This window comes from Cadophora gregata (genome assembly GCF_030347475.1).
Source record: "Cadophora gregata isolate MNR1 chromosome Unknown scaffold_7, whole genome shotgun sequence".
NCBI classification, from domain to species: Eukaryota; Fungi; Ascomycota; class Leotiomycetes; order Helotiales; family Ploettnerulaceae; genus Cadophora; species Cadophora gregata.
In genome coordinates, this window is record NW_026695930.1 from 1,862,267 (window position 1) to 1,889,272 (window position 27,006).

The window sequence follows — 27,006 nt, forward strand, 5'->3', positions numbered from 1 at the left end:
AAACAATTGTTGACACGAGTTGCATTTGCTATCGATATCCTCGACCATTGACATCTTGTAGGACGATGAATTTATGTCCCAGGCGAAAATGGCGGGGTAGCCTTAGCGAGTGGTAAGCGAGCTTACAGTCACAATAGGTAAACAAACTTTCTGCCCTCTCGCATTTTCGTCAAACCACTACTGTTGCTGTATCATTCAGAAAGAATGATCTTGTACATATATTTTCAACCGACCAATACTTCTAGAATTCTTTTGTATTCACATAGCGATTAACCTCAGTGTGGAGAGAAATCTTGTAAAATTGTTTCAAGTTTAGAGGGAATATCGGTGAGGTCAATTCTTAGCAGAATGGGAAACAACTGAGCATCGAATTGCTAGAACTATAAATGATGATCATCTAAGAATATTTTAATTTCGAAGATTCTTGGGCAAGGAAAGTATCGAAAACATGGATCCGTCAACGAGGCCGCAATCGTACTGAAGTTTGTAGTTCCGGCGGCGAGCACGGTATCGTACTCGGGAGCCCGGCTGCTAAACCTCAAATCGATCACCGCAAAACTTTACTATTGATATATGTACAAACCAAATATCTGTGGTGTCCATGCTGAGTCCAGAGATTGTGATTAAAAGATCATCATTCTGCAGTAGGACACCATGCGGAGATGAAATGCCGAGCGACTTCTTCCTTGAGACCATCCTCTGGGCTCATACCCCTGGGGATAACTTCGTAAGTCTAGGAGAATGTCGTTGTGGTGCATGTGGAGATAAAGATGAAAGAATTGAGCACCTTAATGTGCGTCAACAATACGATTCAGCCCAACTCTTCTACTGATGTGACGAAGCAAAATAACTAACAGAGCTCAAAAGGAGGAAGCAGCAGACAGAGAAAAGGCAAGGAATCAGGTTTCTTAAACTCGTATGATCGTATTGCAGGCTGAAGCAGAAATCACACCAGGTCACTTGATATGTAGGTAAGACAGGGTTTCATTTATCGGCCATGCCGTACTCTGAAGATGCAAATTGTGAATGCCTCGAGATTGAAGTTCTTTCCTTTCCTCAAGCTTGAACTTGATATTCGCATTCGTTTTTCGACAATAAGAACAAATGCGGTTGACTTACTGGAAGGATAACAAAGGAGTCTGTCACAAGCGCCTTCATTTGTGATCAAAAACGCCATAAAGAGCCACAACAGCAGAAATTTTCTCCCCACATCTGGAATGTCAGATTCGGCTTTGTCCTCGTTCAAGCTTACTAAATGTCTATTGATTGGCCCGGTGGCTCCGGATACCACGGCTTCAGACATGACGATGCCTGTCGCATGCGGCCGATCCACCCTGTAGCGCTCAAGCTTTGGGGCGTCTGTGGCGCCGCCCCCGCCTTTTGAACGGGATGCCAGAACCACTGAGTTGGCCTATCGCTAAGAACAAACAGGGTTGCTATCAGCACGAGGTAGCACTAGAGGGAGCGATGTCGTAAGAAAATAGTAACGTTGATATGTGCCACTGATATCATTTGCCAAATATTTCGTAAAGTCGCCTTCGAGAAGGAATGGAGATCCACAGTAGAGTGTTCTATGATCGAATCAGGTTAACAGATGCATTGAGATCGACATTGCAGATACTCACCTGAGATGACACTTCGGCTCAAACGTCAATGACAAAGGAAGGTCGATAGTATTACGGATGACTGTATCCTGAAAAATGTCGGTTATGGGAGCTGGGGAGAGGAGTGCAAGATCGTTGCCTACCCGCCGAGGAAAGCCACCCGCAGCCATGCGGTTCAAAAGGCGCTTCGTCCCCCTTTCCAAAAGTCTTGTTCTGCTTGGTATTGCTTGAACATCTCTTGGCGCCATATACGCTATTGCAAAGGCATCCAGAACCCTGTGACGGGACCTGCAGATCATTTTTGGACAAGACATCGTGGAACTGACGCCAAAATATCTGCACCACACGAAATGACGGACGCCGAGAAGGGCTTTGGCAACGGCAAACAAAGCTCTGGGAGTAGTGACCACACTGCACAGGATGCAGCCGTGGCTTTTGCTGGGCAGGACGAGCCCAAAGGACCATGGAAGACTCGATTCATCGACAGCTTCAAGCGAGATCCGAACGCGACAGTGATGAAAACCCCGTTGGGCAACACCAAAGGAGAATATGACCATGCAGCAGCTGCTCAAGCTACTGCCAACACAACACTCTCGAGGAAATTAAAAGGCAGACACATGCAGATGATTGCTATCGGTGGATCAATTGGTAAGTCTTTCGTCCCTACGTCAATCATCCAGTCGAACTCGGCAATCCAGGAACAAGATCCTGACGTGTAATGACAGGTACTGGTCTCTTCGTTACTTCCGGAGCGGCCCTCTCTACAGGAGGTCCCGCATCACTAGTCATCGCCTTTGGAATTATTGGTATCATGATATTCTGCACTGTCCAAGCTCTTGGAGAGATGGCTGTCGTATTCCCTGTCTCTGGATCTTTCTCGGCATACTCAACACGTTTTCTTGACCCAGCGTGGGGTTTTGCAATGGGATGGAAGTGAGTTCCCGTGTTATTCTCTTTTAATTGTAACGGAAGTGCTGACATCAGTCCTAGCTATGCCGTGCAGTGGCTAGTAGTATTGCCGCTTGAAATTGTAGCGGCATCAATTACGTTACAATACTGGCCTGGAGCACAGGATACAAACGCTGCCGCATTTGTGACCATTTTCCTCGTCGTCATTATCTGTATCAACTTCTTCGGAGTGCGCGGATACGGAGAAGCTGAATTTGTTTTCGCCATTATCAAGATCACCGCCGTGATTGGATTCATTATTCTTGGAATTATTTTGAACTGTGGTGGAGGTCCCAATGGAGGATATATTGGAGGTCGTTTCTGGGATTCTAACAGTGTGCCTGCAGACTATGCAGGATACACCAAAAATGGACAGCCAGCAGGCAGCATTGCATCTGGTGCTTTTAACCATGGATTCAAAGGTCTTTGCTCCGTGTTCGTCACTGCTGCATTTTCCTTTGCCGGAACCGAGCTTGTCGGTCTTGCTGCAGCCGAAGCCCAGAATCCGCGAAAGGTTCTTCCCACAGCCATCAAACAGGTGTTCTGGCGTATCGCTCTGTTCTACATGGTCGCTCTCACAATCGTGAGTTTGTTGGTACCATACGGTGATGCTAGACTTCTGGGTTCTGACGGTGGTGGAGCCAAGGCATCCCCATTCGTCATCGCGATCAACAATGCCGGGATTTCTGGTCTACCCAGTGTCATGAACGTGGTTATTCTCATTGCTGTCTTGTCTGTTGGCAACTCTTCGATTTACGGCTCTTCTCGTACCCTTTGCGCTTTGGCAGAACAAGGACAAGCACCCAAGATATTCGCCTACATCGACCGTACAGGTCGTCCCCTGGTATCCATCGGTGTTGCATCTACGCTTGGTCTTCTCTGTTATGTTGTAGCTGGTGGAGCCGATACTGCCAACACAGCACTGAACTGGCTGTACTCGCTCTCTGGTCTCTCATCCATTTTCACATGGGGTTCCATTTGCTTGGCCCACATTCGATTCAGATCGGCATGGAAGAAGCAAGGACACACGCTCGACGAGCTTGCGTTCACGTCGCAGGCAGGTGTGTATGGTTCATGGCTTGGCTTCATCCTCAACTGCTTGGTTTTGATTGCTCAGTTCTGGACTGCTGTGTGGCCCGTCGGCTACGCCAGTCTCAGCCCCTCTGGAATCGCGAAGAACTTCTTTCTTGCGTATTTGGCCGCTCCTGTCGTGATCTTGTTTTACGTTCCGTACAAGATTTACTACAACACTCCGATCATGAGAACTTCGACTATCGATTTGAAGACTGGTAGGAGGGAGTTGGACACCCCGCTGTTGATCCAACAAGAGCGAGAAGAGCATGCCAGATTGCCAAGGTGGAAGAGGATCTACAAGATTTTCTGTTAGAAAACTATACCGGGAAATATTTTCTATACTTGCATCCTTGTTGTGCTGTACTAAAGCTTGCTTGTGTCCAGTCAAAGGTGTTGGAAGCTAAGAGATTAATTGATATCAGAAAATGAGAAGAGACAATAAGCCCTTTACGTTCCTTGGTCACAATCACAGTGCGCACAACCGTGATTCTCACGATATCCCTAGAGGAATTCGAATCACGCCAGTCTATTAACTAATCTTACCGGTCAGACAGACTAGCTTACGAAGTTATGGATCACTGCCTCTTTCTTAAGGTAGACCCCTCAACGTCGCATAACTATCCGGTTCTTGCAGCAAAATCTCCACCTCCCTATGAACCACCACTTCCTGAGCAGTCCAAGCTGCACAAGAATAAAGGAAGAATTAATTTTCCTCCTCCTAGTCAAGCACTGCTTCAGAAACATTACCCCACCTCACTTCGCAGTTGTGATTCCATCCTTCACAACCCACATCTCGTTGCCAGGCAACTCCCATTCGCCAGGATCTCTCCCTTCAATTTCAATCTGCCTGACTCTTTTCCGCAAGTGCGCTCTAACCTGCATGATCGCTTTCCCTAACAAATTCTCTCCCCAATTCCCCCTATATCGCATTGCACGATCCTTTTTATACCCAATCCCCCACCTCCGATCCATCGAACTCGCCTCACAAATCATCCTATCACCAGTCCCCAGCAGAAAACTCCGCCTGGCCTCATCCCTTGCAAACTTCCACCAATTCCCTTCAAATGCAACCCTTTCGCATGATTGTCTCCACATGAAATCCGTAAAGTCTTTGACAGCTCGACCGTATTTCTTCTGTAGTGAGGGATCGTTGGTATCCATGATGTGATTCCCGGAGATCTTGTCGTGGAAATATACTGCTTTGCAGAACATCATGAATTGCTCGGCGCAATCGAAGTCCATTTCTACAGAAAGCTGTTCAGAAGAGGATGGTGGCGGCTGAGACAATGCTGAATCTGCATAAGCTGGGTGTGCTGCGCGGAGCCAGGTGAGGCTTTCGCGAGGAACTGTGAATGGCGTAGCTTCCCATTGGCAGAAGATGCTGTAGGGAGGCTCTCTGGGCATGAAGAAGAATATGGGCAGGTTTGGATCTTCTGTATCGGCTGCATTTTTGTCTGGTCGGCCTGTTGTGGGCTTTCTTTGGTGAGGCCTCATGTTTGTGAATTCGGAGTGATCTTGGAACTTTGGAAGGGTTGAAGCTTCGTGGGTAGAGTGAGTATTTTAGATTTATTATCAATGATATATTTTGTTCGAGTTCGAAATGCTTGAGAAGAGTCATTCGGTGACTTACTGTTTTTGAATTGGCATGGCTTCCGAAACCCAAATGCCTGGTCGCGCCTCCCTAAATCCTTAGTGAACCAAACTTTCCTCACCACTAGCAATTGACGGATGATGCTTAAGGTAAATAAGTTAGGAGACAGCCTAAACTATTGAATATCCCAAGCAAAATAGGCCACTCCTACATTTAATCTCATATTTGCGTTCTTTTCAAACGAACTTGTCTCGAGCTCCTGACGATTCAAGGGCAAGCAAGAGCACCCACGTGACAAGAGCAGCGCAAATGGTGCTTGAAATGGCCACGCGGCCAGACATATGCTGCCGTTCTTCTTGATCGATTGAGCAATGATTTATCATGTCTCTGCCTGATTGCCGTCGCACAATTTCTCGACGACAAGTGGGAGCCTGATCTGATGACCTCCCCAAAGCTAAAATAGCGATAGCAGCTTTCCATATCTCCAACTTGACTCCCTATGAAAGCAAGTTAATGCGGATCAGATCATCCAGAAATTTCCGCAATGTCCCACTACAGATCCGCCATGAGCGAAATTACGAAGCTCATTCATATCCAGCCGACCATTTCGAGCCCAATCTATCAAATCCGTTTTACGATGCAGCAACTTGACGACGACAACTTCGAAACGCAGTCAATACGAGTCAACGAAGCAGAGTTGATCCATATCAACCACATCCAATCGCTGCAAGAAGATCCTGAGTTGCAAGATCACTTGAAAGATACTTGTCAATCACGTGATGTTGATGACCATCTTCAACTCTCACATACCTCTATCGAGGCTTCAAATCAAAGAACGAACTATCAGAAGTTTATTAATATCAAAATCCAAGGCTCTTGTGCGATGCCTGAGCCAGCGACAGCAATAAATCAGGAAGAGCACGATGAATATAAACGCGATTCACCAGATGAGAAGGTCACGACAGGGCCAGAAATCAAAGAAGAGCAGGAGGGCGAAATGGCAAGATTGGATGCAGAAATCGAAGAGTTGACAAAAGGAATCGAAGAAATGAAAGCTCTCGCTCAGGCAACTGTTGACGAGCTTAATCGTTGCAGTCCTGTTTGGGGGCGGAGAGGTCAAGAGATGGATCTCTTTGATGACAAGATCCGTAACACTCGACCAAGGATCAAGCATGTCAAGTAAGGGATACAAAGGTCTTTTGGCGTACGATTAGTTCTGGATGAGAGGAGCGATCTGGCTTTTCGGTCTTCCATTAGGAGCTCTTATCACGTGTGAGGGTCTGGATTGTTTTTGCTTTTGTGATAAACCACCTTCCAAAAACTACCTACTGCCCGATTCGAGATATTAGAGGCTTCGATTAGCTTACGGCTATGCGATCTCGTTATCTTGTTGGTTCCTTGGAAACCCCACATACTGAAGAATTGACGACTCGCTACCGACGGACCAATCCACGATCAAATGATACTCAACCAACTCAGATGCAGGTCAGATCTCAAGAGCAAGACCACAGAGTAAGCTTGCAGATATTGAATCATACGGAATTCCGTATGTCGAGAAACGAAACATCTTACTTGCAGTTTTAAACCTTCTTCTCGCTTCGCCCCTATTTCAAATACCTCCAGACGCTTTGCTGCACTCGGCCTAGCAGCGGGATCTAAAACGGAGATCGCTGACGTTGTGGAGGGGTTGGCTCGAGTACATAAATACCCCTCATTGCGCCATCAGATTCTTCTTCAAGCTCTACAACACAATCAATTGCTCAATTAGACTCATTCTTTATATCATCAGACACTCTTCAAAATCGCAAATATGGTCAAAGTCGGAGATAGCATCCCAAGCATCCCCCTTGTCGAGGGAAAGCCAGATCAGACTGTTGATCTCTCCAAAGAGCTTGCATCTGGATCTGGAATTATCATCGGTGTACCAGCCGCATTCAGTATGTTTACAATTCGCCTTGAAATATCGTGCATAAATTTTTTGAGATATTCTCTATAGATTTAGATTTCCAATTCTTGATGGCTAACAAAGGCCAGGCCCAACTTGCTCCGACTCCCACATTCCCGGCTACATTTCCCACCCCAAGCTCAAGAGCGCAGGCAAGGTCTTCGTCGTCTCTGTCAACGATGCTTTCGTGTAAGCTAGCCCAATTGATGCTTTTACGATACCAATATACTAACATCAAGGCCAGCATGAACGCTTGGGGTAAGTCCCTCGATAAGGATGGCTCTTCCGGGATTCGATTCCTCGGTGACCCAGCTGGCAAGTTCACCAGAGACCTCGACCTAGAATTCGAAGCAGCTCCATTCCTTGGTACCAACAGAAGTAAGAGGTATGCTATTGTGGTTGAGGGTGGAAAGGTCAAGAGCATTGATGTTGAGCCGGATAACGTTGGAGCCGAGGTCTCGACCGCAGAAAAGATTTTGGGCTAAACATAAGATGTGGGGAAATGATTTATGAAAATAAAAGGCTCGCTGTTTTTAAGGACTTCTTACGTCATTTGTCTTTGATATGCAGCTGTGTTTGCAATGTGGAAGCTATTTACAAGTGTAAGGAGTGCTATCTAATCAGTTTTTCAAGTCCACCAAATAGGTAATTGGCAGTCTGTCATTGGCATGGTTACCAGATTTCCCTATCGCTTTTCAACCCTAAGTATTTGGTTTCAAATTGTATAAGGCTGCAGAGATCAATTTTAATTCTTGTTTCCGAGCATTGAGAGTTGTAAGTCTACCATCAGCCGCTCATTCCCCCATGATCCGCTTGAACTCTCCATTAATGTGGTTTCCAACATCTTCAACCAGTCCTTGCGATCGATATTGCTCCAGAAACTTCAAAGACGCCGCAGACCCACTTTCACAATCTGAGCTCACAGAATACACACCGCTTCCCACCTCGCCATTTGAGCCCTTGGCGACGATAGATTGATCTCCCACCTCCACACCATCAGCGCCCTTCCCCCTCTCTTTGGGCGCAAACCGTGCACTAGTCGCCAAAAACAACTGTCTCTCACCACATTCCTCAAGCGGGATACAGACATACCAGCCGAAGAGAAAAATCCAAGCACGCAGAATCACACCAATGAATCCAAGACCGTTGTCAATTAATGGAGTTTTGACCGTGCCCGGGTAGTCATGAACGAAGCTAACCTCTGGCGCATCTCGTGCCAATGATTCCATGCTGAGCGTGGTCAGGGCGATGAGATGCGGGCGCATTTTGATGAACGACAAATGCCGAGCTGGGTAGTCTTCTGGATATATCTGGCCTTCTCGGCCACCGCCCGCGACTGTGATGATGCGCCGTAGTGAAGGGGCCGTTCTGATAATTGGTAGGAGGTCCATGATGAACCTGGCACGAGAGTAGATCATCAATGCTGACATCACGACCAGTCCTTCGGAAGTTTCTAATGGTGTAAGTCAATATTCGACATCCTTTGGTTCTGGGAGAATGGTTTACCTGCACCATCGAGACTAGGGAATCCCGCACTCAAAAACAGCAGATTTACAGCTTTCTCTTTCGCTTTGATCTCATCGCAGACTTTGTCCACGTTCTTCATCAGGCTCACATCTGCTTTGATGAAGACATATTCGCCTTCAGAATTAATGACCCTGCATTCCGCAATAATTCGTTCGGCTGCAGTCTCGGATCGGCCAACGATGTATGCGCGAGGCTGATTGGTGTACCTTGCGAATGTCTTGAGTGTTATTTCGCCAATTCCACTGGTACCTCCTACGAATACAGCAACAAGACCAGGTGGGAGAGAGGTGGAGATCCGAGAGTTGGAAGCTTGGACATCTGTGAGAGATACCATATTGACGCGATGGAAAGACTTGATAATGCTACCGCGAAAAAACGGAGGAGTGCTGAGTTACGGTATGTATATGTTACAGGAAATAAACTCGAACTAAGCTTGGTAGTAGGAGATCAAATAAATAACTATCTTGGGCTTTTTGTATGAAGACGCAGGCTGGTGGCGTGGTCGGCGTTCGAGGTTGTGAGTGGTCGGTGTTCACTCGCTTGCATGTACGTAGGCTCGGCATTCATAACATGCAGCATGCTCGCCACAAAGACGCAGTCTCCCCTACCTGAAGCTATCGGAATCCGAGAGACTTTCTTACCAAGAGCGTTGCGAGCTTGTTCTTGAATCACCGACGAGTCAAAAACTGAACATTTGAAGAAACCTCAGTATAGAAGTCGTTTCTCTATTTGATATCGAAGCGCGACGATCTACTCCAACAAGAACTTGTACTTCCACTGGTCTTCCGGTACATCACGGTACTTAATACTCGTAGGATGTTTCGGTCTTGCTGGCAGCACCTTCTTGATATACAAATCCCCGACATTGAAATCCTCAAACTTTTTATCCTCGTCCCCATCAGCGAGAATACTAACTTGAGCATCAGGATCCATCGTCAGGAAAAATGGAAGCGAATATCGCTCAGCTCCAGTTCTGTTTCAAACTCGATGTACTGCTGCGAGGGACCTTCCGGTCGCCTGTCGCTCAAGGTACTGCCCTACATTACATACGAGCGTGTTTGGAATGGCTGGGACTTGGATCCACTGTCCCGTTGGAGTCAAGACTTCAAGGGCGTCAAGCGAAGGTGTTTGGAGGACTAGAGTCAGATCTATGTGCAAGTCAGCGTTTTGAGCCTATATTAGAAATACCACCGGAAATTGACTCACACGAAAAGTCAGAATGTGCACCAAGTCCAATATTCAACTCATCTTTCTCTTTATCCTCAGGCGGAACAGGTGGGTAGTGTAGAGCTCGCATTCCCGTGATTGGAAAGGTAAAGAAGTCTCCCAGAAATTTGTCCTCATCGAGCTTCAGACTAAGCGCAAGCAAGCGAACAAGCTTCAACGAAACAGGAAGGACTTCGTTGTAATATCTGTACAGCCCATCACGATACCATGGTGCTGAACTTGGCCAGATATTTTGCGGTCGCTTCAAATTTTGAGGTGGAGCTTTTCCCGTTTTCTCTCTGTAGCGCTGCTCAGGCTCCAAGGGACAGTCTCCAATTGTATACGATTCTTTGAAGTCTAAACATTTTCAGCATCTATCATGACAGATTTCCATATGAAGTTCCCTACCCTGCTTCGTCTTCGGATCCAGTTTCGTCTCTCCCATTGGCTCATATCCCCGAATAGCAGGATTCTTCTGCACATGCGCATTCATTTTGCTTTCAAAATCCAGTGCGAAGAATCGTTTCAGAAAATCAAACGTCTCCGCGAGGAGCTCTTCTGACATTCCATGGCCCTTCAGATAGAAGAAGCCGCAGCTTACGCATGCTTCATACAACTCTTGGGCGAGAACATTCCGAATGGACGGATCGGGACTATCGATGTCGGTGATGTCGATGGTTGGGATTGTGGTTATTTGTGTCGTGGATTTGGTGACTTTACGATAAGTAGGGTTAGAGCCTGAATGGAAGAAAACATAATCGTCGCTTTGATTCTGTGAAAGTGTCAATGGCTGGGTGATGTAAACAACAAAGTAGCCGAGCCATCAAAACATCTAGGAATGTCTCACTTTGTCGGTAGGAGGCCCTAGATTGGGCGCCAGAACTTCAGTCATCTTGGGTAATGGATGTGTACTCGTTTTTGTTATCATATGAATGATCCCAGACAGTGGTACTCCTTTATGGTATCAAATAAAACATCTGGTTGCGAAATAGGCGGGGTAGAGTCATCAAAAGTGGGCGGAGGTCCAAGACAAGCACAGATTAGAGTCGGCCGATCATCAGACTCCAGTCCGTGATAAGAATACCTTGGCTGCTCTTCGTCTTCATTTCGACAGTGGGATGTCGAAGTAAGGTCATTGGAGGAACATGAAGCTCGCTCGGGTGGAAGCTCGCGCGATGATCCTTCCGGCACGGAAAACACGACTAGAGGTTTGATAACAGCCATGCGTATCTTGATATTTAGATACCAGTGGATTTAAGCTCGGACATTTCCGACGAGCTGAAATTCAATTCATAAAGACTTCATCGTCTAAAAAACTTCGAAGTTGTCTGTTCATGTCTCCTGACACGATTTGCTCCTACCAAGGAAAGATCAAAAATGGATCTCATAAAGAACATCTTCGCCTCATCGTACGGTGCAGATCAACCCCCCTTTTTCTTTTGGTTTCCCAAAGGTACGCCAAAGTCTGAAAAGAAACTTCTCTGCAAAATCGACTTCTTCATCCTCACTTACGGATGTCTTGCCTACTTCACGAAATGCTCGACCAAGCAAACCTCAGCAATGCCTATGTCTCGGGCATGAAAGAAGACCTGTAGATGTATGGGACGGAATTTAATCTAGCAGTGACTTGCTTCCAGGTTGGCGCGATTCTTGGAGGTATTCCGAGTAATCTCATGCTCACTTGGGTCAAACCCCGCTACTGGTTGCCCGGATGTGAGTTGGCTTGGGCGATTCTGACTATCTTCACATACAAAGTAACCAGTTACAGTCAGGCAAGTTCTCCATATTCCATACCGACAACGAGCACAACAACTGATGTTTCGAAGCTTTACCCAAACCGCTTCTTCATCGGATTCCTGGAGGGATCCTCCTTTGTTGGTATCCAATACGTCCTCGAATCCTGGTACAAGCGTACGGAACTCGGAAGGCGAACCGCCATCTTCTCATGTTCAGCTTATGTGGAAACGATGGTAAGTGGATATCTCCAAAGCGCTGTTCTGAAAGGCCTGAATGAAACTCATGGAATCGCCCTTTGGAGATGGGTATTCATCATTGATGGAGTCATCACCGTTATTGTGGCCCTCTACGGACTGTTCTTCTTCCCTGATACTCCAGAACAAAAAAAATGCGTTCTACTTCACGGAAAAAGATAAAATGAGGGCAAAAGAAAGACTCAAGGAAGATGGTAGAGAGCCGAAGGGAGACATCTCCTGGAGCATGTTCCCAAGAGTGATCAAGACTTGGCAGCTATATGTGTTGACTATTTTGTGGATGTAAGTTGACCCTCTAATGGTCATCTTTGAATAAATATTGATGTGAGAATAGGTTCTGGAATGCGACAGTCGGAGGTTGCAAATACAGTGGTAAGTGATGCAAATATGCACAACGCCTCGTCGCACCACATCTAATTATTGGTAGATGCAACTCTGGATGAAGATCGACAAAGAACACAACCGGTCAATCTATCAAGGCAACAATGTGCCAACAGCCATAAATGGGTGGAGCATTTTCATGATCCTCGCTGCCAACGTATACGTTGATGCCACAGGAAGACGCATGATTGTGGTACTGATCAACCTGGTGAATATCCAATTTCCAACCTGCCACCTGCTTTCCACTAATTCCGGCTTTAGGTAATGCTCATCTTTGGAGCAGTCTGTCTGATAGCATGGGACATTCCTCTCGGCCTGCGCATTGTCTCCTACCTGTTCGCAGGCACAGACGGACCTCTCAGTCCCATATACATGTCATGAGCCAACATCTTGTGCTCCAACGACTCCCAACTTCGAGCTCTGACAATTGCTATCATGAATTCATGTGGTGCTGCACTTACAACAATTATACAGCAGTTCTTGTACCCCGTCACAGATGCACCGAAGTACAAGAAGGGATTCCCAGCAAGTCTTGGCTTCATTGGTGGCATGTGCATTTGGGTATTTGTGGTTCGAGGATTCGAATTGAGAGCTTTGAAGGAACCAGTGATTGATGCGGAGCAAGAAGGCGATTCAGAGACTGCCGAGGAGGAGGTTGTTAAAGGATCTGGTGTTGATATCATGGTGGCGCCGAAGTTGTGATTTATGACCTTTGAAAAGCTCAAAGAACAAGTTAAGTAGAGATTAGGATATTGTAGCCGTCTTGGAACGGAAACAGATTATTTTGTTGTGTGCATAGCCTTCACTCTCAGTTCCACCCATTCCTTACACGAAATGGGCTCATATTTCCTCGGATGTTCTTCGTCCACACAACTATCCAAAGCCCCACATGTCTCATTCAGGTTGAAGCCGAAGAACATCGGCATAGAAATTCTCTCCTTCCCGCTCAGGTTTCTCGCTCGATGAACAGTACTGATATATTTGTCATTCGTAATCCTCTGCAAATAATCTCCGATGTTGACAACAAAAGTCCCTTCAATTGGTACAGCATTGATCCATTCTCCTTCACGATTGAGAACCTGCAGACCACCGTTGGCGTCTTGCCATAGGATAGTGAATAGTTGGAAATCGGTATGTGAGCCGATGCTGACTTGCTCTTGTGAGTTGGGCGACGAAGGTGGGATGGAAGGGTAGTAATTCAGACCTATGCCGGCATCGGGATAGGTGATTTTCGAGTCAAAGTGAGTTTCTGGGAGAGAGAGTGCGAGCGCGAAAGAACGTGTGAGATGTCTTGCCAGGCTAAGAGTTGCTCTCCAGTAGTTGATGACATTTGTCTTGAGATTTGGGAGATTCGTCGTCTTTTCCCAACAGAACTCGTTTGTCACTAGAGATTCTCGAATTTCGGCTGGAATTGCCTCCAGATTACCAGAGACAGCTGGGTCGTACATGGGGTTATATCGGAACGAGAAAGTTTCTCGCACGTCGATCGATTCGGATTCATTAATACGTTGCGTCTTGGGAGGTTTCCATCCATTAAGACAAGGCGACAGTTCTGCGTTGACTTTCTGCTTGATCTCTTCCGGTTGTCTGAAGAACTCCAGCGACGAATCGTACGCTGCCTTTATGACGGACTCTGAGATCTCATGATTCTTTACATAGAAGAATCCATTATTTGTTGCAGCATTGTGGATTTGAGCTGCGACTGCTTTGCGATCTCCAAGTGAAGTGCTGTAGATGCCGGATAAGTCGATAAGAGGAATCTCGTCTGGTCGAGCATCTCGTAGAGGAGCAATCTTGACTTTGCGGTAGACGGGACCATTGGCTGAACTAAGCCGGAGGAGACTGCACTGCTCCGAACCAGCATCGGTAACAGTGGTATCCATTGATACCTCGCCAAACAATTGCCTCTCCCTAACTTTTGGAGTCCGGAAATCTGGTCGATATCTGTCTCCCACTTTACGTTTCTGATTGATATCATCAAAAGAGGGCGTTCGCATCGACAGATCGACATCTGTCATGGGCACTTTGGCTGAGCTCCAAAAATGGGGTGGTGAAGCTAAGGACATACACGTGACCCGGATTTACCCTGCTCACCAAGAAAAGCCCTGCTGAAATGATCAGATAATGCATGGTCCAGATACAGAAGTAGTCAATTTCGAGACAGAAACAGATGAGTTCTTATTCCAAAGCAAAATGTACTTTTCGATGGGCCAATAAGTTCAGTCTCCCGAGCAACGAGCAGATACCGTGTTGATATTTCCCTCACCGTAAGCGAGGTCTGCACGAAAGAGTAGGAAAAACAGAGTAGACCACGATGTATATTCCCTCCTAGAATGAAACTTTACTTTTTATCTCTACCAAAAAAGCCTTTGAGGGGCCGACCCTTCTTCTCAGTCACCTTATCCCCTGATTCCATATTATTCCTCAGAGAGCCTTTAAGCGAATTTCGCCTTATGTGGAGCTTCAAAGATGCATTACTTGACGATTACTCTAGAGATCTTCCCCTTTCCGTTACTTCATCGACAGCTCCCGACATAGAAATTGGTGGATAGCTTTTCTGAATCGAATCAGTTGATCCATCATTGAATTTCCAGAGTCTTTTCCCCGGAAGGTTTTCGCTAAGTCGTGGCCGACGGATTGGTTTCTGTTTCTGTTTCTGAGGTATGTTCCAAGTTTCCCATATTAGTAGGAGTTTTGGAAGCGCGATAGCGACAGCGAAAGTCAGGAACAGCAGTGGCAACGCGTACGCTGGATACCATTCCGGAGAAATCGTGAAGCGTGTCATGCCAAATAGCGTCTGTGAGATTTGTCAGATTCTAGATACTCAATTTCGGTGAAAGGCTCAGACGACTTACGGCGACGAAAGATAAAGGGAGGAATATAAAGGCTAAGAAATTTAGTCTTGCCATAGACTGCCCTTGTGAGATCTGCTCGAGCGAGATCAGCATGGAGACCAAGTTTTGCAACTGCTCTCTGTTTCCGTGTGCGAGAGCCTGACAGTGATCCAATGCACCTGAAAGCTCGTCTCCTCTTTTCAAGAATCTAGCATCTTGTTTGTTACTACCTTTGCCCTTCGCCTGTTTTACGAGTTTCATAACAGTCTGCAGAGAGCTAGTCTGGACGTCCAAGGTCTCCCTGAGCATGATGTTGACCGCAGTAGCCTTGTTGAGATTTTCGATCCTACCGAGGATATTTCCCCTGCCAACTTGACGGTGTACTTCATGGTCGAGCTCCACCAATCGATCACGTACCGCGTCCCAGATTCCTTCCCAGTCCATGAAAGCCGAGTAAAGGTCAAGGTATATCCACTCAGGACACATCATCAACCTCTGTAGCCGGGTTGTTTCTCCGCCATCACAATGGCTCCTGCAGTGGGTAACAAACAGAGCAACATCTGTCTGAACAAAATCACCTATCACCATGACAAGTGGAATGCGGAGACTCCTTCGCTCCAATACACCCCCACTCCAGACAGCGAGAGGCATAGATCGTATTTCCGCTGATCCGAGATGATATCCTGGTTGAAGATCTTCACGATCTTCTGAAGTTGCGTCTCCGATACTAAGATGATTCTCCAGGAATGACAACTCGGAATTCTCTTCCCGTCCCGGTGATAATGAGCTGCCTGCTGTGAAAGCATTCCCAGATTTGATATAACTGAGAACGTGTTTCGGGAATCGAGGGAATTCCCTCTCCAGAACGGTCGCAACGCCTTCCGTATGTTCAATGAGGCTTTTATTGTCAGTTACTGCGAAAAAATTGATACAATTAAGACCACTCACCAGAGAAGCAGGCCCTGCCCAGCTGAATCGAGATTCGGCGCATCTGCAAGTCCAATTCCACTGACTGCGACGCCCAATAGAAAGCTCTCTAATGTATTGTACATGTTCACGGCATATCTGGCACGATGGGTGAACGGAGGCAAAACTTTATGCGATTCAGAGATATAGCAAACATGAAGATTTAGAGGTATTGACGACATAATGCAATGTAATCGGAGCAATAATAAGTAGGTAGTTCGCTCTCATCCAGCATTGGTGTCACGTGATAATGCTCGATTTGTGGAAGTGATTTCTTTGTCGTCGTGTCTTCGTTAAAATCACTTGAGAGGATAGACACAAACTGATACAAAGCAGGCTAGAGATAGGATTTAAGTAAAGCTGCTGATTGCACCGGAGAGGCATTCATTGGAGGCGAACTACCTGGCTGCAAAACAGTGGTGGCTTAGCGAAGAAGGCAAACAGCCAGGCACATTTTCGGTGAACGACACCACTCAGCTCCACAAACGCGCCGTTTGTCTCAAACATGAACCTTCGTCTTGCGAACGGAGCCGGCCATGTAAGAGCAATACCTTCAAGCCACCGTCTTGGGCTCATTGTCATTTGCACTTTGCACAAGCTGCAGCCTCGAAATCCATCTCCATAAGGGGCACCTTTCAAGGCTCACCAGGCTCGTCACATTCGTCTTAAAACCTACTTTACCACAAGGCTGGCTGAAACATGTTTAGGGAACAATATCAAAATGTCCCTGAAGCCATCACTCTATCAAAGCCTCGACCCAGAATCCAGAACAATCCGTCTCCTTCACATCTTCCGCTCACCACACCCCACCGACGGCCGTCTCCAATGCAGTCTCGTGACGCACTCCCTCAACTCCAGCATCAAATACCAAGCCCTCTCCTACACCTGGGGCCAGCCCGACAATTTCGACTTCCAAATCTGGATCAACGGCATCTTGGTCCCCGTCCGACGAAACCTCCTCTGTGCACTGCGCGCTCGTCGCGCAAACTACAAGTCTGAGGATGAGCGCGCTTTTGCAGTCGGGAAGGCTAGTGATGTGGGGTCGCTGATATGGGTTGATGCGCTGTGTATTGATCAGAGCAATATTGTGGAGAGGGGGCATCAGGTGGATATGATGGGTGATATATTTAGAGAGGCGGAGGAGGTTCTTGCTTGGCTGGGGACGCCTGATGAGCTGGAGTTGTCGGACCCGAGGCTAGATGTTCGGGCAGAGTCGCCGGAGGTCATTGAAGTTCCGGCGTTTAACCTGGCAACTCGCGCTATGCATATCAAGCGGGTCCTAGGGTTGGTGATACAGGGACAGGAGAATGGAGGTGTGTCGGTTGACGATGTGGATACGTCGCTTATCTGGGACAAGAGTTGGGGACCTAAGGCGCATGAGAAGAAGGAATGGCGTGAGGATATCATTAAAGATGAGGAGAATGGACACGAACTTGTGCAGCTGGAGGAGTTATGCCATGTCGAGTATTGGAGCAGGTTGTGGATCATGCAGGAGGTATGTCTGGCACGACGGCTTCTCCTGCTCTATGGCAGACACACCATGAACTGGTCATCACTCAGTGATTTCCACCAGGCGATTTCAAGATCCACCATCCCGTGGAAACTTGACGACTTCCCTCCAGTCATGAGCCAGATCTTGAATAGTCGCCCCTGGAAGATTTTGCAAGTCACAAAAGACGGCATGAAACCCCACATTCCGCATTTGTGGACAAAATCAGAATGGTTCCTAGGTACAACTCTCGAAAATGCTTTGCGGCTCTCTCGGGATGCGTTCTGCCACGAGAGAAAGGACAAAGTCTTTGGTATCCTTGGCTTGGCGGATGATGTTGACACAGGTGATATTGTCGTCGACTACTCGATCTCGCTATTTGAGCTATACAGTAACGTTCTGCTGTTTCATCGAAGAAGGCTATCTGAGGAACACTCTGAGGAGTACTTGAGAATCGGGCCCGACAGGGCATATATAAGTGAAAGAATTGTACTCACGGGCCTCATAGAATTCAGTAAGCTACTGCAAAATGCCCTTTTCGGCCCAGACTTTAAGAAAGAGGCATACAGGGAGATAAAGCTTGCCCGAGAAAATGTTTCAGAACCTAACGGATGGGGACCGCAGGAGACTATACCTTTGAGTGGAGACGTTGTTGATGGAGTTGTAGCAACCTGCCATGAAGACGAACTCATCGCGTCTTTCTTCAAAGAAAATCCAGCGGCATCAAGGCAATATTCCGGAACCGCAGATTCGATTGTAACGGAGCTCAAGAGGACATGGGATTGTAATAAGTTTGCGTTCGAGTTCCTAATTGGGCCACGATCCGACGAAACTATGGATGCTGAACACTGCCTGGCACTGTTCAGCACTGAGCAACAATTTCTCGGCATCGCCCCAAGAGGTATCCGAGCCGGTGATTTGCTATGGGAATATACTTTGGATAATACTTTCTTGATGGTAATTCGTCATGTAGGCCAAACGTACCAGCCAGTTGGACGCGCTTGTGTACTCACAGACTGGGAAGAAGCATTCGTCTTTCACGAAGGAAGATTGGAAGTAAGGAAACAGCCAGAAGACAGCATCAACATTCCGGTTGGTATTCACGAGCTCCAAGTCCTGACGTCCCCACTCCGGCAACAACTACTCGGAGGTGTGGAATTGTCTGACGGAGGGTCTGTCTCGTACCTGTAGCCTCTTGGTAGATCTACAGAGTCAAACATATACATGCAAATATTTGTGGAAAGTTGTGTCATGGCTTGACCCACGACGCTGGCATCGGAAATGAAAGTGCGAAGGGTGGGAAGTAAGCAAGTCAAATGTTTCAAGATATCTCTGCGCGTCGGTTTTGGAACTATATCCTTGCCTTCGGGCGCCACTTAGCATAGGGGTGTGCTTCCCCGCCAGGAATCAAATGATCCACGGCTCCTGTATTTAACATACCTGGATGCACTTGACTTAAGTCAGTGACACCCATCATTCTCATAGTTGTCTCCAATTCATCCTTCAAAACTATTGCATCGTCAACACATCAATCCATACGTAAGTAGGTGAAAAACTCACTCTCGACGTATTTCTCCACACCCCCACTCCCATAATTCAGCGCATACAGAAAGCCGCGTCCGATACCTACACTCTTTGCACCAAGACACAGTGCTTTGAAAATATCCGTACCCCGCATTACCCCGCCATCGACAAAAACTTCTAATTTATCAAATATCTCCGGACAGTTCTTCTGCAGTTCCAGAAGTAGCAATATCGGTGGAGGCGCAGTATCTAAACTCCTCCCACCATGATTACTGAGCAGAACTCCCTCAATACCAATATGCGCCGCCTTCTTCACATCCATGAAAGTCTGCACGCCCTTCAAAACAATTGGCAGACTCGTTGATTTCCTCAGCCAAGGGATATCGTTCCACGACAGCGACGAATCAATATACGAGCCCATGATCCTCCCCAATGCACCACCCTTCGCATCATTCTTTGCTTTCACACCACTCATCGGCGTCGATATCCTCTCATCAGCCTTGACCCTCTCATCCGCCTCTCTTTTCCCCGGAACCGGCGCATCAACAGTAACGAAAATCGCTTTGACTCCCAAGCGCTCCGCATCTCTCAACAACTTCTCGCTCTTTTCCCGCTGCTTATCAACATATAGCTGGAAGAAGATTGGCAATTTTCCATCGCCCTCAAACTTGCCATAGCCACCCTCGCCACTGACAGATTCGAAGATCTCGTTTATAGGAAACGAGGCGGCCGTGGATATACATTGTGGGATCCCTACTTTCTTGCACCCACGAGCTATTCCCTTCTCGCCTTCGGGATGTACCATCTTTGCCATCGCAGCAGGCGAACAGAATATAGGCACGCTCATGTCCTGGCCCAGCATGCGGGTCCTTGTATCGACATCCTTGACATTGACCAGTATCCGCGGCCTGAGCCCGATGTCTGCATATGCAGAATTATTCCTAGCTTTCGTTTGTAGGTCCGTGGCTGCAGATGAGTAGAATGCCCATGTCTTCGACGTCAGTGTCTTGCGTGCGACGGATACGAAATCGTGTGTAGTTATTAGGGTGTCGAGAGGTGGTTTCGAGTCTCGGGAGAAGGAGGTGGTGGTTGATGGTGGGGGTATGGCCCAGGTATCTGTTATGGATGAGGTGTCGAGTGTGCCAATATGGTTTGAGGCGTCGAGAGAACTTTTGATGAGAGATGGGGCGTGGATTTCATTGTATGCCGTCGAGGCATCACGGCCTGCGTAGCGGTGGATTACTGGCGATGGTCAGTGTTGTTTAGAGAAGTTGGAAGTGATACACACTGGCTGCTCCACCTGGATGCTCCGGGGCGAATTCCGTCAGGTCGTAGACATTGTCGTCGACTACTATCCACAGATCTTCGGGAATATTGTGTTTGGCTATCTCCTGGACGGATATGTTCTCTGGCATTGCGATTGCTGCGAATCTCCTCCGTCTACTTTGGTAGCTATGAATCTGCTGAGAGGTCAATTGCCAATAGATAGCTTCTCAGTTGTACTGTAGATGATGATGAAGACTGCAAGTGGAGCAGAGATATATTGCCTTATGTACATATAGAAAATACTTAGTCCCGGCTTTGGTCCGGAGGGGGATCGGACTTGTCGATGTTGACGATCAACCTTCACAGTGGTTCCGGGGTAATGCAGAGCGAGATCTCGGTATGCTTGGCTCCACGGCCAGCCGTAACCTTTATTAGTCAGCAAGGAGGTCAGCGTTATGCTAGTATATTGTTGATGCTGCTGACGACGAGCTAATCTCTCATGTTGCAATATACTAGCAGGACGATAAAGAAGAGAAATTTGAATCTGTCTTCATATTTTTGTGTTTACATGTGAGAGTCGAGATGTTTTTGCAAAGGTCAAATACCTCGGGGCATGCCGAGGCACTTGCAGTGGTGGCGCCGATCCATAGCGGCTCGAAGCTGTGATGCCCTGGTTCCATCGTCTGGAGTTTTAGTAGGTATCGTTTGTCCCCGGCAACATCGGGCATACAATACTCTCTGTCTATATTTAATAAAAATATCTTCACTTGCTCCTCATTGTTGCAGCTAGCCCCAAGACATTGCTTAAAATGACGAGCCCAAGATGGGTTCTCAAGCTCGTCTCCAGAGCCGCTATCGTTGGCGTAGTCTTCATTGCTATTCTCTATCAATTTGTTTTCAAATCCATCATATTTGACGCTCTTGGGTATGGTCGCAAAGTCCAGTCTATTAAGGACTTCAATAACCTCCACTGCGAGAAGATCGATGAGCTGGGTCTGGAAGGATGCGAGGATATGTGGCTGCATGAGAAGACGGGATATCTCTATATGGCGTGTTCAGACTCTCAAAGTCGAGTAGACTGGCTTCCAGCGTTTGTCACTCCTGCTTCCGACAAATCGATTGGTCCGATCTGACAATTTCCATAGTGTTGGCCATCTCAATGCAACCGGACGAGGCTTGACAGATCGCATCGCTGTCCTTGACACCAGAGGACCAGGTCGTCTAGCATCTCGCATCAAATGGCTCTCTATTGAGAACTTCTCTGGCATCAACGGCGATGCGACCCTGAACCTTCACGGCTTTGATATCCGAGGCGACAAGCACACAGATATTCTGCGCATTCTCCTCGTCAATCATCGTCCTCCGTTCGACCCAGTCACCGGCGCACCTCTCGATGCTTCAAAGGTCGGAGCCAATTCAACGATTGAGCAATTCCAAACCAAAGCTGGCACAGACAAAATGCGTCACGTGCGAACTTTTGTGAATGAGCACATCCAGACGCCCAATCGTGTTGCTTGGATGAGTGAGGATACTTTTGTCTTTACCAATTCCCACAGTGGGAAGGTTGGATTTGTAAGTTTCCCTGAACCCAATCCGAGACCTTGCTCAATTATTTCGCAGCGCCAATTATTAGACCCTTTCATTGGCGGTGGCACAGTGGGATACTGCCATCGCAATCGGTGCAAGATAGCTTCATCAGGATTCAACTTCAAATTCCCAAATGGTCTCGTCCGAGGCCACGAAGGTCTCATCTACGTACCCACCACTATCGAAGGCTCCATCTCTGTCTTCACACTCACAGCCGACCACAACCTCGAACAAGTAAATAAGATCCAAACCGGCCTTCCACTAGATAACCTCTCCGTCGACAAAAACGGCGATATCTTTGCAGCAGCCATCCCCCAGGTATACAAATGGGGATGGAGCTCGAAGAAGCCATTCGACGTGAACCCGCCGAGCACAGTGCTCAAGATAACAAGGGTGAAGAAGCCTGGGCAGGGTTCTGGGAGGAAGAGTCTGTTTTCGCATGAGCTTGATTATGAGGTTGAGAAAGTAATGGAGGATGATGGGAGTGTGTTGCCTGGGTCGACCATTGCGGTACATGATGTCGAGACGGGGAGATACTTTTTGGGAGGTGCCATGTCGCCATTCATCACCATCTGTGAGCCGAGGAAGTGATGGGAGGCTGTTTGTATTTTCGGCCTATGATCAGCCAATTACTATCTACGCACATTGATTTCGCAGCAAAGTGATGAACTTTTTTCGCAGCATCGGTTATTTCATCCAGGGCCTCAGCCCTGAAACTTGATTCTAGGATGTTGAACCAGGGTCTCCGGGCCAAGTTTAGGCTCTACCCGCCTGACAGCGCCAGTCTTGGGTCTGCTCTGGCTTTCGCAGTTTCTCTCCTGCATCAATTCTCAGAACATCGTGCAGTGACATAGTCTATACGTGGACTTTTCTTTTCATCGCTTGTCTACAACCAATTACGCATCAAGATTTCGAAATCAAGCTCAATTCTGTTCGATCTAATTCCCGAAATATAATTCCACCTTGAATCTTGAACTTTGATCTCGAATAAAGTTACGTCGCTGGAGTGTTCGTGTCAAATTAATATCTCACGCACAAGTTTGGGGTATCAGCTGTATGTAATGGAGGGGATTTGTTGGTGCTGTTTACAATTGGAACAATATATTGCGTGTTGACATTCTTGGGGCTGTGGTTGATGTGGAGGGAGACCACTGTCGAAGTACAGCATTTCTCATCAAGAGAAGGAATGGAATGGTCATCAATCGCTTGAATTGTTACTCTAAACTATTCTTCTACATCTCTTGTCCCACGAAGCGGGCTTGTGAACCTTTGGAGTTCTGCCAAATTCAGCTTCACAGTCATCCTTTTTCTGTCTCGATGCCTCGCTGGGCCACTCGCTGTGCCGGAGAACAGTTTGGCAGAGTCGCCGGACTTGATGCAATCTTTCGCAAGACAAGCCCTGGATATGAGTTGATAGCTTCCTTCCTCGCCTCTAACTATTGCCATAGCGGAACATTTTGACCCATAGTCCCAAAATTTATCACCGGGCATGATGACATTGGGAGCCACACCAACATTTCCAAAGTCCGTCACAAACACTGTCAATCCAGCTTCTCTCTCTTTGGCATTCACGTCGCAGGTCACCTCACAACCAATTGATAAATCAAAGCAAAAATTTGCCCAAGAGTCGCTCAAGTCAGGGTTTGTAGATGTCAGAGATAAATTAACCTTTTCTTTGAGTATCGGGAGAAATGAATTAACGCCCCCAACCAGTTGCTCGAGTGATAAATCAGGAATATGTTTGAGAGTTGCAGTATGACCGATGACTTTTCCAAGATTCCCACCTTGGATATTCAAGTATTTGAGATCAGCTTTTGTCGTCTCCAGCATCTCAGCTCTGCCGCATCTCATCTCCTCAAACCCAGACATCCCAAAGTCTGGTCCAAGCAGTGGCTTCTGTAACGCTCTACTCAGAGTCATAATCTGATCGGCAGAGTAATTGGTTAGTACTTCGTCATCAGTGCCCCACTGGTGTGAGCGTGCTTGAAGAACGCTCACATACACCCAGAATAGTGACAGAGAGTAGTCAACCGGTACATCGAACTCATCGACATCAGTGGTAAGACCCAAAATACCATAAAACTTGTCTCGCTTATCCTCGCAGAGACAGTTTCTGGATAGCGCTAACACGCTTACGAGGTCTGTATCAGCCGACAGCAATGCCTCTCGCCTGAGCTTGACATCTGAACGCATCAGACTGTCCAGCTGCCAACAACGACTTTTCGTAATCTTTTGGAGATCTTTTGATATCTGTATCTAGAGTTGGTGATCTGGGATTTCATTTCTGGGTTCATTTTCCCAGGCACTGGACGTGGGTGAGCCAGCAATCCTGGCCAAATCGTCGAAAGTTGTTCGAGACGCACAAAAAAAGTCCCAATCCATAGATTCCCGGCCATAGAATAGAAGGAGCTTGTGAGCCAGACAAACTTCCTGAATAATCCATAGTCTCTCCCAGTAGTCATTTGAAAAGATTGTCGCCAGTTCTCGAAGGCCCTCTCTGGCTCTCGCGGCTGAGAAATATTGCAGGGCCCAGCTCAGGACTCTATCTCTACTGCAGACAAAATTGGAAGCGATAGAGTCATCACTTCGAGTAACGAAATCGAATGCCTCTACAGAAAGCTGTAGAGGATGGTTACTTTCAATATCAAGCCTACTACTTTTCTGCTCTTGCCGATCTGGCGTTCCCAGCCATGCAATGACGCGCTGTGCACCTCGATAAATTAAAGCCATCATATCAACCTGATGACCCCTCTCCGTTATGTCCTCTTGATTGATACACAAAGCATCAATCCAGATCGGCAGCTTTATCGCTTCCTCGTCGGCACGTATTACTCTCATGGCACACAAGAGGTTTCGACGAACGAGGACCAGAACACCTTTAACCCATATTTTGAAGTCGAAATCATCATTTTGACCCCACATATAGGACAGTGCTTGATAATTGAGGTCTTCGGGGTCCTCCAGAAGGGACTCGATCGTAAAGTGGCCCTGCAGCCTGCCGTCGACAGGGTGAGGCTCTGGGAGAATTGTGAGAAGTCGAATTTGGCGCAAAGAAGTCTCTAGAGGCTCATTGTATGGTGCATGAGACATGGTGTGTTTCCGATTGATTTTGGACTTCTATGCGCAAGGTTTTGGCTGAAGCGGCTAGATGTGAGGACTCTGAGGTTGACTCTGAGGCTGAGATGAGAGCTGACACTGGGTCTGGGGCTGGAGCCCAACCTGCATCTCTAGCGCCTTTTCTCAACATCCAATCAGGGTGTGTGTCGATACTTGAAAAAGTCTGGAATGACTACGAATTTTCATATGGATATCTTGCAATCAGCGAACACATCTAAGACAGTCTCGATAAATGACGGTGCTTTGTTTCAGTGTGCTCGAAGTTCGGCTAAATGTCAACAACCCCACCATCACTCCGCAGCCAGCGGCCTCAAGCCTGTAAGTCTAGCGTAGCTGTCCCTGGAAAGCCAATTTCAACCGCTTCATGTAAGCGACAACCCTGCACTGCAGAAGAACTCGAGGCAGAGCTCAGAGGTCCACATCCTTCAAAAATGCGGAGTATCTGCATCGATTACCTTCCTTTTATTCGTTATCTCACATTCCGAATATTATGTGATTGGCTTCCCTAAATGACCCTTCTCGCACATCAAATCCAGCTATGGTTTCTGGTAGCAAGAGCCTCGAGTATGTACAATAGGCTGCAAGGATTCGACCATTACAATGATAATGCTCAACTGGCAGTCACTCTTTCTTGTATCATTTCCAACATTCCTCTTCGTTGCATCCATCTCAATCCCCAGGCAAGTCCACCAACAGCAAGTGGCAATCTCAACCACCTACCGACCAACATCAAAAGCTGCCGCCAAAACAGAAACACGTGGATCTTCGCCGCATTATCTCCCTCGTTGATTCTCGGGTAAGGTTCATTTGGGACTTCCTTCCCTAAGAATTTACACAATGGTTCCCAGCCGTTTATATCCTCAAGATGAAATTCGTACAGGTTTTCCTTCGGGACAATATCTCGTATGTGCTGATTGTGTCGTTTGTACCCTTCTCGTAGCTTATGACGGTTGTAAATGTCACCATCAGTCCATTGCCTCAGCACGAGTTCGAAAATTGCCCTCTCAGTGCCAAGCACCTACAAACAGTCAGCTGGGCGACTATTTATCTGTGTTTAAGCCGTTGTGACGTACCTTGTCAAAGAATGCCAACGCTGTGAAAGATGACCATCCTAAGATTCGGTAATAAGATGTTTCCATAGATGCCACCCATCTGTCTGGGTCCCGAACGCTGAGGATGACCTTTGCATTCGGGTATGCTTCCAGTAACTCGTCGGCAAAGCACACATTGGGTGCATCTGTGACTGCCTGCAATATGTCAGAAAGGAAAGGCAAACCTCGGTTGCCTTTGTTTTGGGGTTAGAGGAAGCCGAGACGAAGCATAAGTGACACTAACACTGTACCGTCCAAGCAATTTCTCAAATTCCTCTCGCCCATATGGCTTGCCTTTACCGAGTAACTTAGCTTCCAAAGCCTCTCTCCAGCAAAGAAGATGTCCGTCTTTGACATTCTCGGGCTGCGCGACCTCCATGAAATGGTAAGTGGTGTAACCGAGCTTCTTCAATGCTGTCCATAAAGCTGCAATCTTCTGATCAGTCAAAATCACCAGACCATAAAAACATCCTTGCTTACACATAGTTGCCGTCCGAGAGAACCCGAGACACAGCACTTGCATCTCCACAGGTCTGGGGTTAAAAGGAGGTAGTTTGTCTACCTGTCGCAACCCAAGAGCGGCCATGATGTTTTCCACAAGATCTAGTGCTTCGAATATATCCAAATAAAGCAACGATCTTTGTATTTGTTGATCGAGGAGGGACAGGAGACATTGCTTTATGTCTAAAATTCGTGAACGTTGCAAAGCTAATTTCTCACTGACTGTTGCCGAAAGCAGCTCTTGGCTGCACTTTGCTGGTAGGCCTGATATGCGAAGCACACACTAGTTCGAAGTTGTAGCTTGCTGTGCAAGGATTGGGATAAGCACTAGGTAATTGCACCAATTTTGCTATTCAGTGAAGGT

General features: G+C 47.2%; 17 protein-coding genes across 17 annotated transcripts; 7 read left to right on the forward strand and 10 right to left on the reverse strand.

Moving 5' to 3' along the window:
* Positions 1 to 1,954: 1,954 nt before the first annotated feature.
* On the forward strand, positions 1,955 to 3,939 carry GAP1_3 (glyceraldehyde-3-phosphate dehydrogenase 1; the record flags this gene model as incomplete). The annotated part of the gene is made up of 3 exons (XM_058507002.1): positions 1,955 to 2,252; positions 2,330 to 2,537; positions 2,595 to 3,939. 3 exons carry the CDS (start codon positions 1,955 to 1,957, stop codon positions 3,937 to 3,939), a joined length of 1,851 nt encoding a protein of 616 aa, XP_058357733.1.
* A 134-nt stretch (positions 3,940 to 4,073) lies between these two features.
* Positions 4,074 to 5,587, reverse strand: IRG-1 (Infection Response protein). The gene is made up of 2 exons (XM_058507003.1): positions 5,257 to 5,587; positions 4,074 to 5,164 (listed from the first exon to the last, which is right to left on the reverse strand). The coding sequence occupies exon 2, from the start codon at positions 5,118 to 5,120 to the stop codon at positions 4,380 to 4,382; it is 741 nt and encodes a 246-aa protein (XP_058357734.1). The 5' UTR covers positions 5,121 to 5,164; positions 5,257 to 5,587; the 3' UTR covers positions 4,074 to 4,379.
* On the forward strand, positions 5,566 to 6,768 carry ONS95_013359 (uncharacterized protein). Its single transcript, XM_058507004.1, has one exon. It carries the CDS (start codon positions 5,762 to 5,764, stop codon positions 6,398 to 6,400), a length of 639 nt encoding a protein of 212 aa, XP_058357735.1. The 5' UTR covers positions 5,566 to 5,761; the 3' UTR covers positions 6,401 to 6,768.
* A 259-nt stretch (positions 6,769 to 7,027) lies between these two features.
* Positions 7,028 to 7,647, forward strand: ONS95_013360 (uncharacterized protein; the record flags this gene model as incomplete). The annotated part of the gene is made up of 3 exons (XM_058507005.1): positions 7,028 to 7,154; positions 7,252 to 7,351; positions 7,407 to 7,647. The coding sequence occupies 3 exons, from the start codon at positions 7,028 to 7,030 to the stop codon at positions 7,645 to 7,647; spliced, it is 468 nt and encodes a 155-aa protein (XP_058357736.1).
* Positions 7,648 to 7,956: 309 nt separating this feature from the next.
* Positions 7,957 to 9,023, reverse strand: ONS95_013361 (uncharacterized protein; the record flags this gene model as incomplete). The annotated part of the gene is made up of 2 exons (XM_058507006.1): positions 7,957 to 8,615; positions 8,669 to 9,023. 2 exons carry the CDS (start codon positions 9,021 to 9,023, stop codon positions 7,957 to 7,959), a joined length of 1,014 nt encoding a protein of 337 aa, XP_058357737.1.
* A 416-nt stretch (positions 9,024 to 9,439) lies between these two features.
* Positions 9,440 to 9,622, reverse strand: ONS95_013362 (uncharacterized protein; the record flags this gene model as incomplete). Its single annotated transcript, XM_058507007.1, has 1 exon — positions 9,440 to 9,622. One exon carries the CDS (start codon positions 9,620 to 9,622, stop codon positions 9,440 to 9,442), a length of 183 nt encoding a protein of 60 aa, XP_058357738.1.
* Positions 9,623 to 9,667: 45 nt separating this feature from the next.
* ONS95_013363 (uncharacterized protein) lies at positions 9,668 to 10,843 on the reverse strand (the record flags this gene model as incomplete). Its single annotated transcript, XM_058507008.1, has 4 exons — positions 10,743 to 10,843; positions 10,304 to 10,667; positions 9,896 to 10,252; positions 9,668 to 9,837 (listed from the first exon to the last, which is right to left on the reverse strand). Exons 1-4 carry the CDS (start codon positions 10,821 to 10,823, stop codon positions 9,668 to 9,670), a joined length of 972 nt encoding a protein of 323 aa, XP_058357739.1. The 5' UTR covers positions 10,824 to 10,843.
* Positions 10,844 to 11,490: 647 nt separating this feature from the next.
* On the forward strand, positions 11,491 to 12,435 carry ONS95_013364 (uncharacterized protein; the record flags this gene model as incomplete). Its single annotated transcript, XM_058507009.1, has 4 exons — positions 11,491 to 11,964; positions 12,011 to 12,168; positions 12,221 to 12,258; positions 12,314 to 12,435. The coding sequence occupies 4 exons, from the start codon at positions 11,491 to 11,493 to the stop codon at positions 12,433 to 12,435; spliced, it is 792 nt and encodes a 263-aa protein (XP_058357740.1).
* Positions 12,436 to 12,702: 267 nt separating this feature from the next.
* ONS95_013365 (uncharacterized protein) lies at positions 12,703 to 12,969 on the forward strand (the record flags this gene model as incomplete). The annotated part of the gene is made up of 1 exon (XM_058507010.1): positions 12,703 to 12,969. The coding sequence occupies one exon, from the start codon at positions 12,703 to 12,705 to the stop codon at positions 12,967 to 12,969; it is 267 nt and encodes an 88-aa protein (XP_058357741.1).
* A 77-nt stretch (positions 12,970 to 13,046) lies between these two features.
* On the reverse strand, positions 13,047 to 14,285 carry ONS95_013366 (uncharacterized protein; the record flags this gene model as incomplete). The annotated part of the gene is made up of 1 exon (XM_058507011.1): positions 13,047 to 14,285. One exon carries the CDS (start codon positions 14,283 to 14,285, stop codon positions 13,047 to 13,049), a length of 1,239 nt encoding a protein of 412 aa, XP_058357742.1.
* A 467-nt stretch (positions 14,286 to 14,752) lies between these two features.
* Positions 14,753 to 16,153, reverse strand: ONS95_013367 (uncharacterized protein; the record flags this gene model as incomplete). The annotated part of the gene is made up of 3 exons (XM_058507012.1): positions 14,753 to 15,064; positions 15,123 to 15,999; positions 16,050 to 16,153. The coding sequence occupies 3 exons, from the start codon at positions 16,151 to 16,153 to the stop codon at positions 14,753 to 14,755; spliced, it is 1,293 nt and encodes a 430-aa protein (XP_058357743.1).
* Positions 16,154 to 16,788: 635 nt separating this feature from the next.
* Positions 16,789 to 18,747, forward strand: ONS95_013368 (uncharacterized protein; the record flags this gene model as incomplete). The annotated part of the gene is made up of 1 exon (XM_058507013.1): positions 16,789 to 18,747. The coding sequence occupies one exon, from the start codon at positions 16,789 to 16,791 to the stop codon at positions 18,745 to 18,747; it is 1,959 nt and encodes a 652-aa protein (XP_058357744.1).
* Positions 18,748 to 19,084: 337 nt separating this feature from the next.
* On the reverse strand, positions 19,085 to 20,495 carry ONS95_013369 (uncharacterized protein; the record flags this gene model as incomplete). Its single annotated transcript, XM_058507014.1, has 2 exons — positions 19,085 to 20,322; positions 20,369 to 20,495. 2 exons carry the CDS (start codon positions 20,493 to 20,495, stop codon positions 19,085 to 19,087), a joined length of 1,365 nt encoding a protein of 454 aa, XP_058357745.1.
* Positions 20,496 to 20,953: 458 nt separating this feature from the next.
* ONS95_013370 (uncharacterized protein) lies at positions 20,954 to 23,126 on the forward strand. Its single transcript, XM_058507015.1, has 2 exons — positions 20,954 to 21,436; positions 21,492 to 23,126. The coding sequence occupies exons 1-2, from the start codon at positions 21,156 to 21,158 to the stop codon at positions 22,522 to 22,524; spliced, it is 1,314 nt and encodes a 437-aa protein (XP_058357746.1). The 5' UTR covers positions 20,954 to 21,155; the 3' UTR covers positions 22,525 to 23,126.
* On the reverse strand, positions 23,127 to 24,126 carry ONS95_013371 (uncharacterized protein; the record flags this gene model as incomplete). The annotated part of the gene is made up of 1 exon (XM_058507016.1): positions 23,127 to 24,126. The coding sequence occupies one exon, from the start codon at positions 24,124 to 24,126 to the stop codon at positions 23,158 to 23,160; it is 969 nt and encodes a 322-aa protein (XP_058357747.1). The 3' UTR covers positions 23,127 to 23,157.
* A 63-nt stretch (positions 24,127 to 24,189) lies between these two features.
* Positions 24,190 to 25,023, reverse strand: ONS95_013372 (uncharacterized protein; the record flags this gene model as incomplete). The annotated part of the gene is made up of 1 exon (XM_058507017.1): positions 24,190 to 25,023. One exon carries the CDS (start codon positions 25,021 to 25,023, stop codon positions 24,190 to 24,192), a length of 834 nt encoding a protein of 277 aa, XP_058357748.1.
* Positions 25,024 to 25,350: 327 nt separating this feature from the next.
* ONS95_013373 (uncharacterized protein) lies at positions 25,351 to 26,861 on the reverse strand. The gene is made up of 4 exons (XM_058507018.1): positions 26,622 to 26,861; positions 26,386 to 26,567; positions 26,124 to 26,297; positions 25,351 to 26,068 (listed from the first exon to the last, which is right to left on the reverse strand). The coding sequence occupies exons 1-4, from the start codon at positions 26,725 to 26,727 to the stop codon at positions 25,661 to 25,663; spliced, it is 870 nt and encodes a 289-aa protein (XP_058357749.1). The 5' UTR covers positions 26,728 to 26,861; the 3' UTR covers positions 25,351 to 25,660.
* Between the last annotated feature and the right edge of the window lie 145 nt (positions 26,862 to 27,006).

Coding starts and splice junctions, on each gene's coding strand:
- ONS95_013370 (XM_058507015.1), top strand. CDS start 21,156: ATGACGAGCCCAAGATGGGTTCTCAAGCTCGTCTCCAGAGCCGCTATC. Junction 21,437..21,491: donor CGAGTAGACTGGCTTCCAGC/GTTTGTCACTCC, acceptor CAATTTCCATAG/TGTTGGCCATCTCAATGCAA.
- ONS95_013359 (XM_058507004.1), top strand. CDS start 5,762: ATGTCCCACTACAGATCCGCCATGAGCGAAATTACGAAGCTCATTCAT.
- ONS95_013373 (XM_058507018.1), bottom strand. CDS start 26,727: ATGGCCGCTCTTGGGTTGCGACAGGTAGACAAACTACCTCCTTTTAAC. Junction 26,298..26,385: donor AATTGCTTGGACGGTACAGT/GTTAGTGTCACT, acceptor GACATATTGCAG/GCAGTCACAGATGCACCCAA. Junction 26,069..26,123: donor CGTTGGCATTCTTTGACAAG/GTACGTCACAAC, acceptor GACTGTTTGTAG/GTGCTTGGCACTGAGAGGGC.
- IRG-1 (XM_058507003.1), bottom strand. CDS start 5,120: ATGAGGCCTCACCAAAGAAAGCCCACAACAGGCCGACCAGACAAAAAT.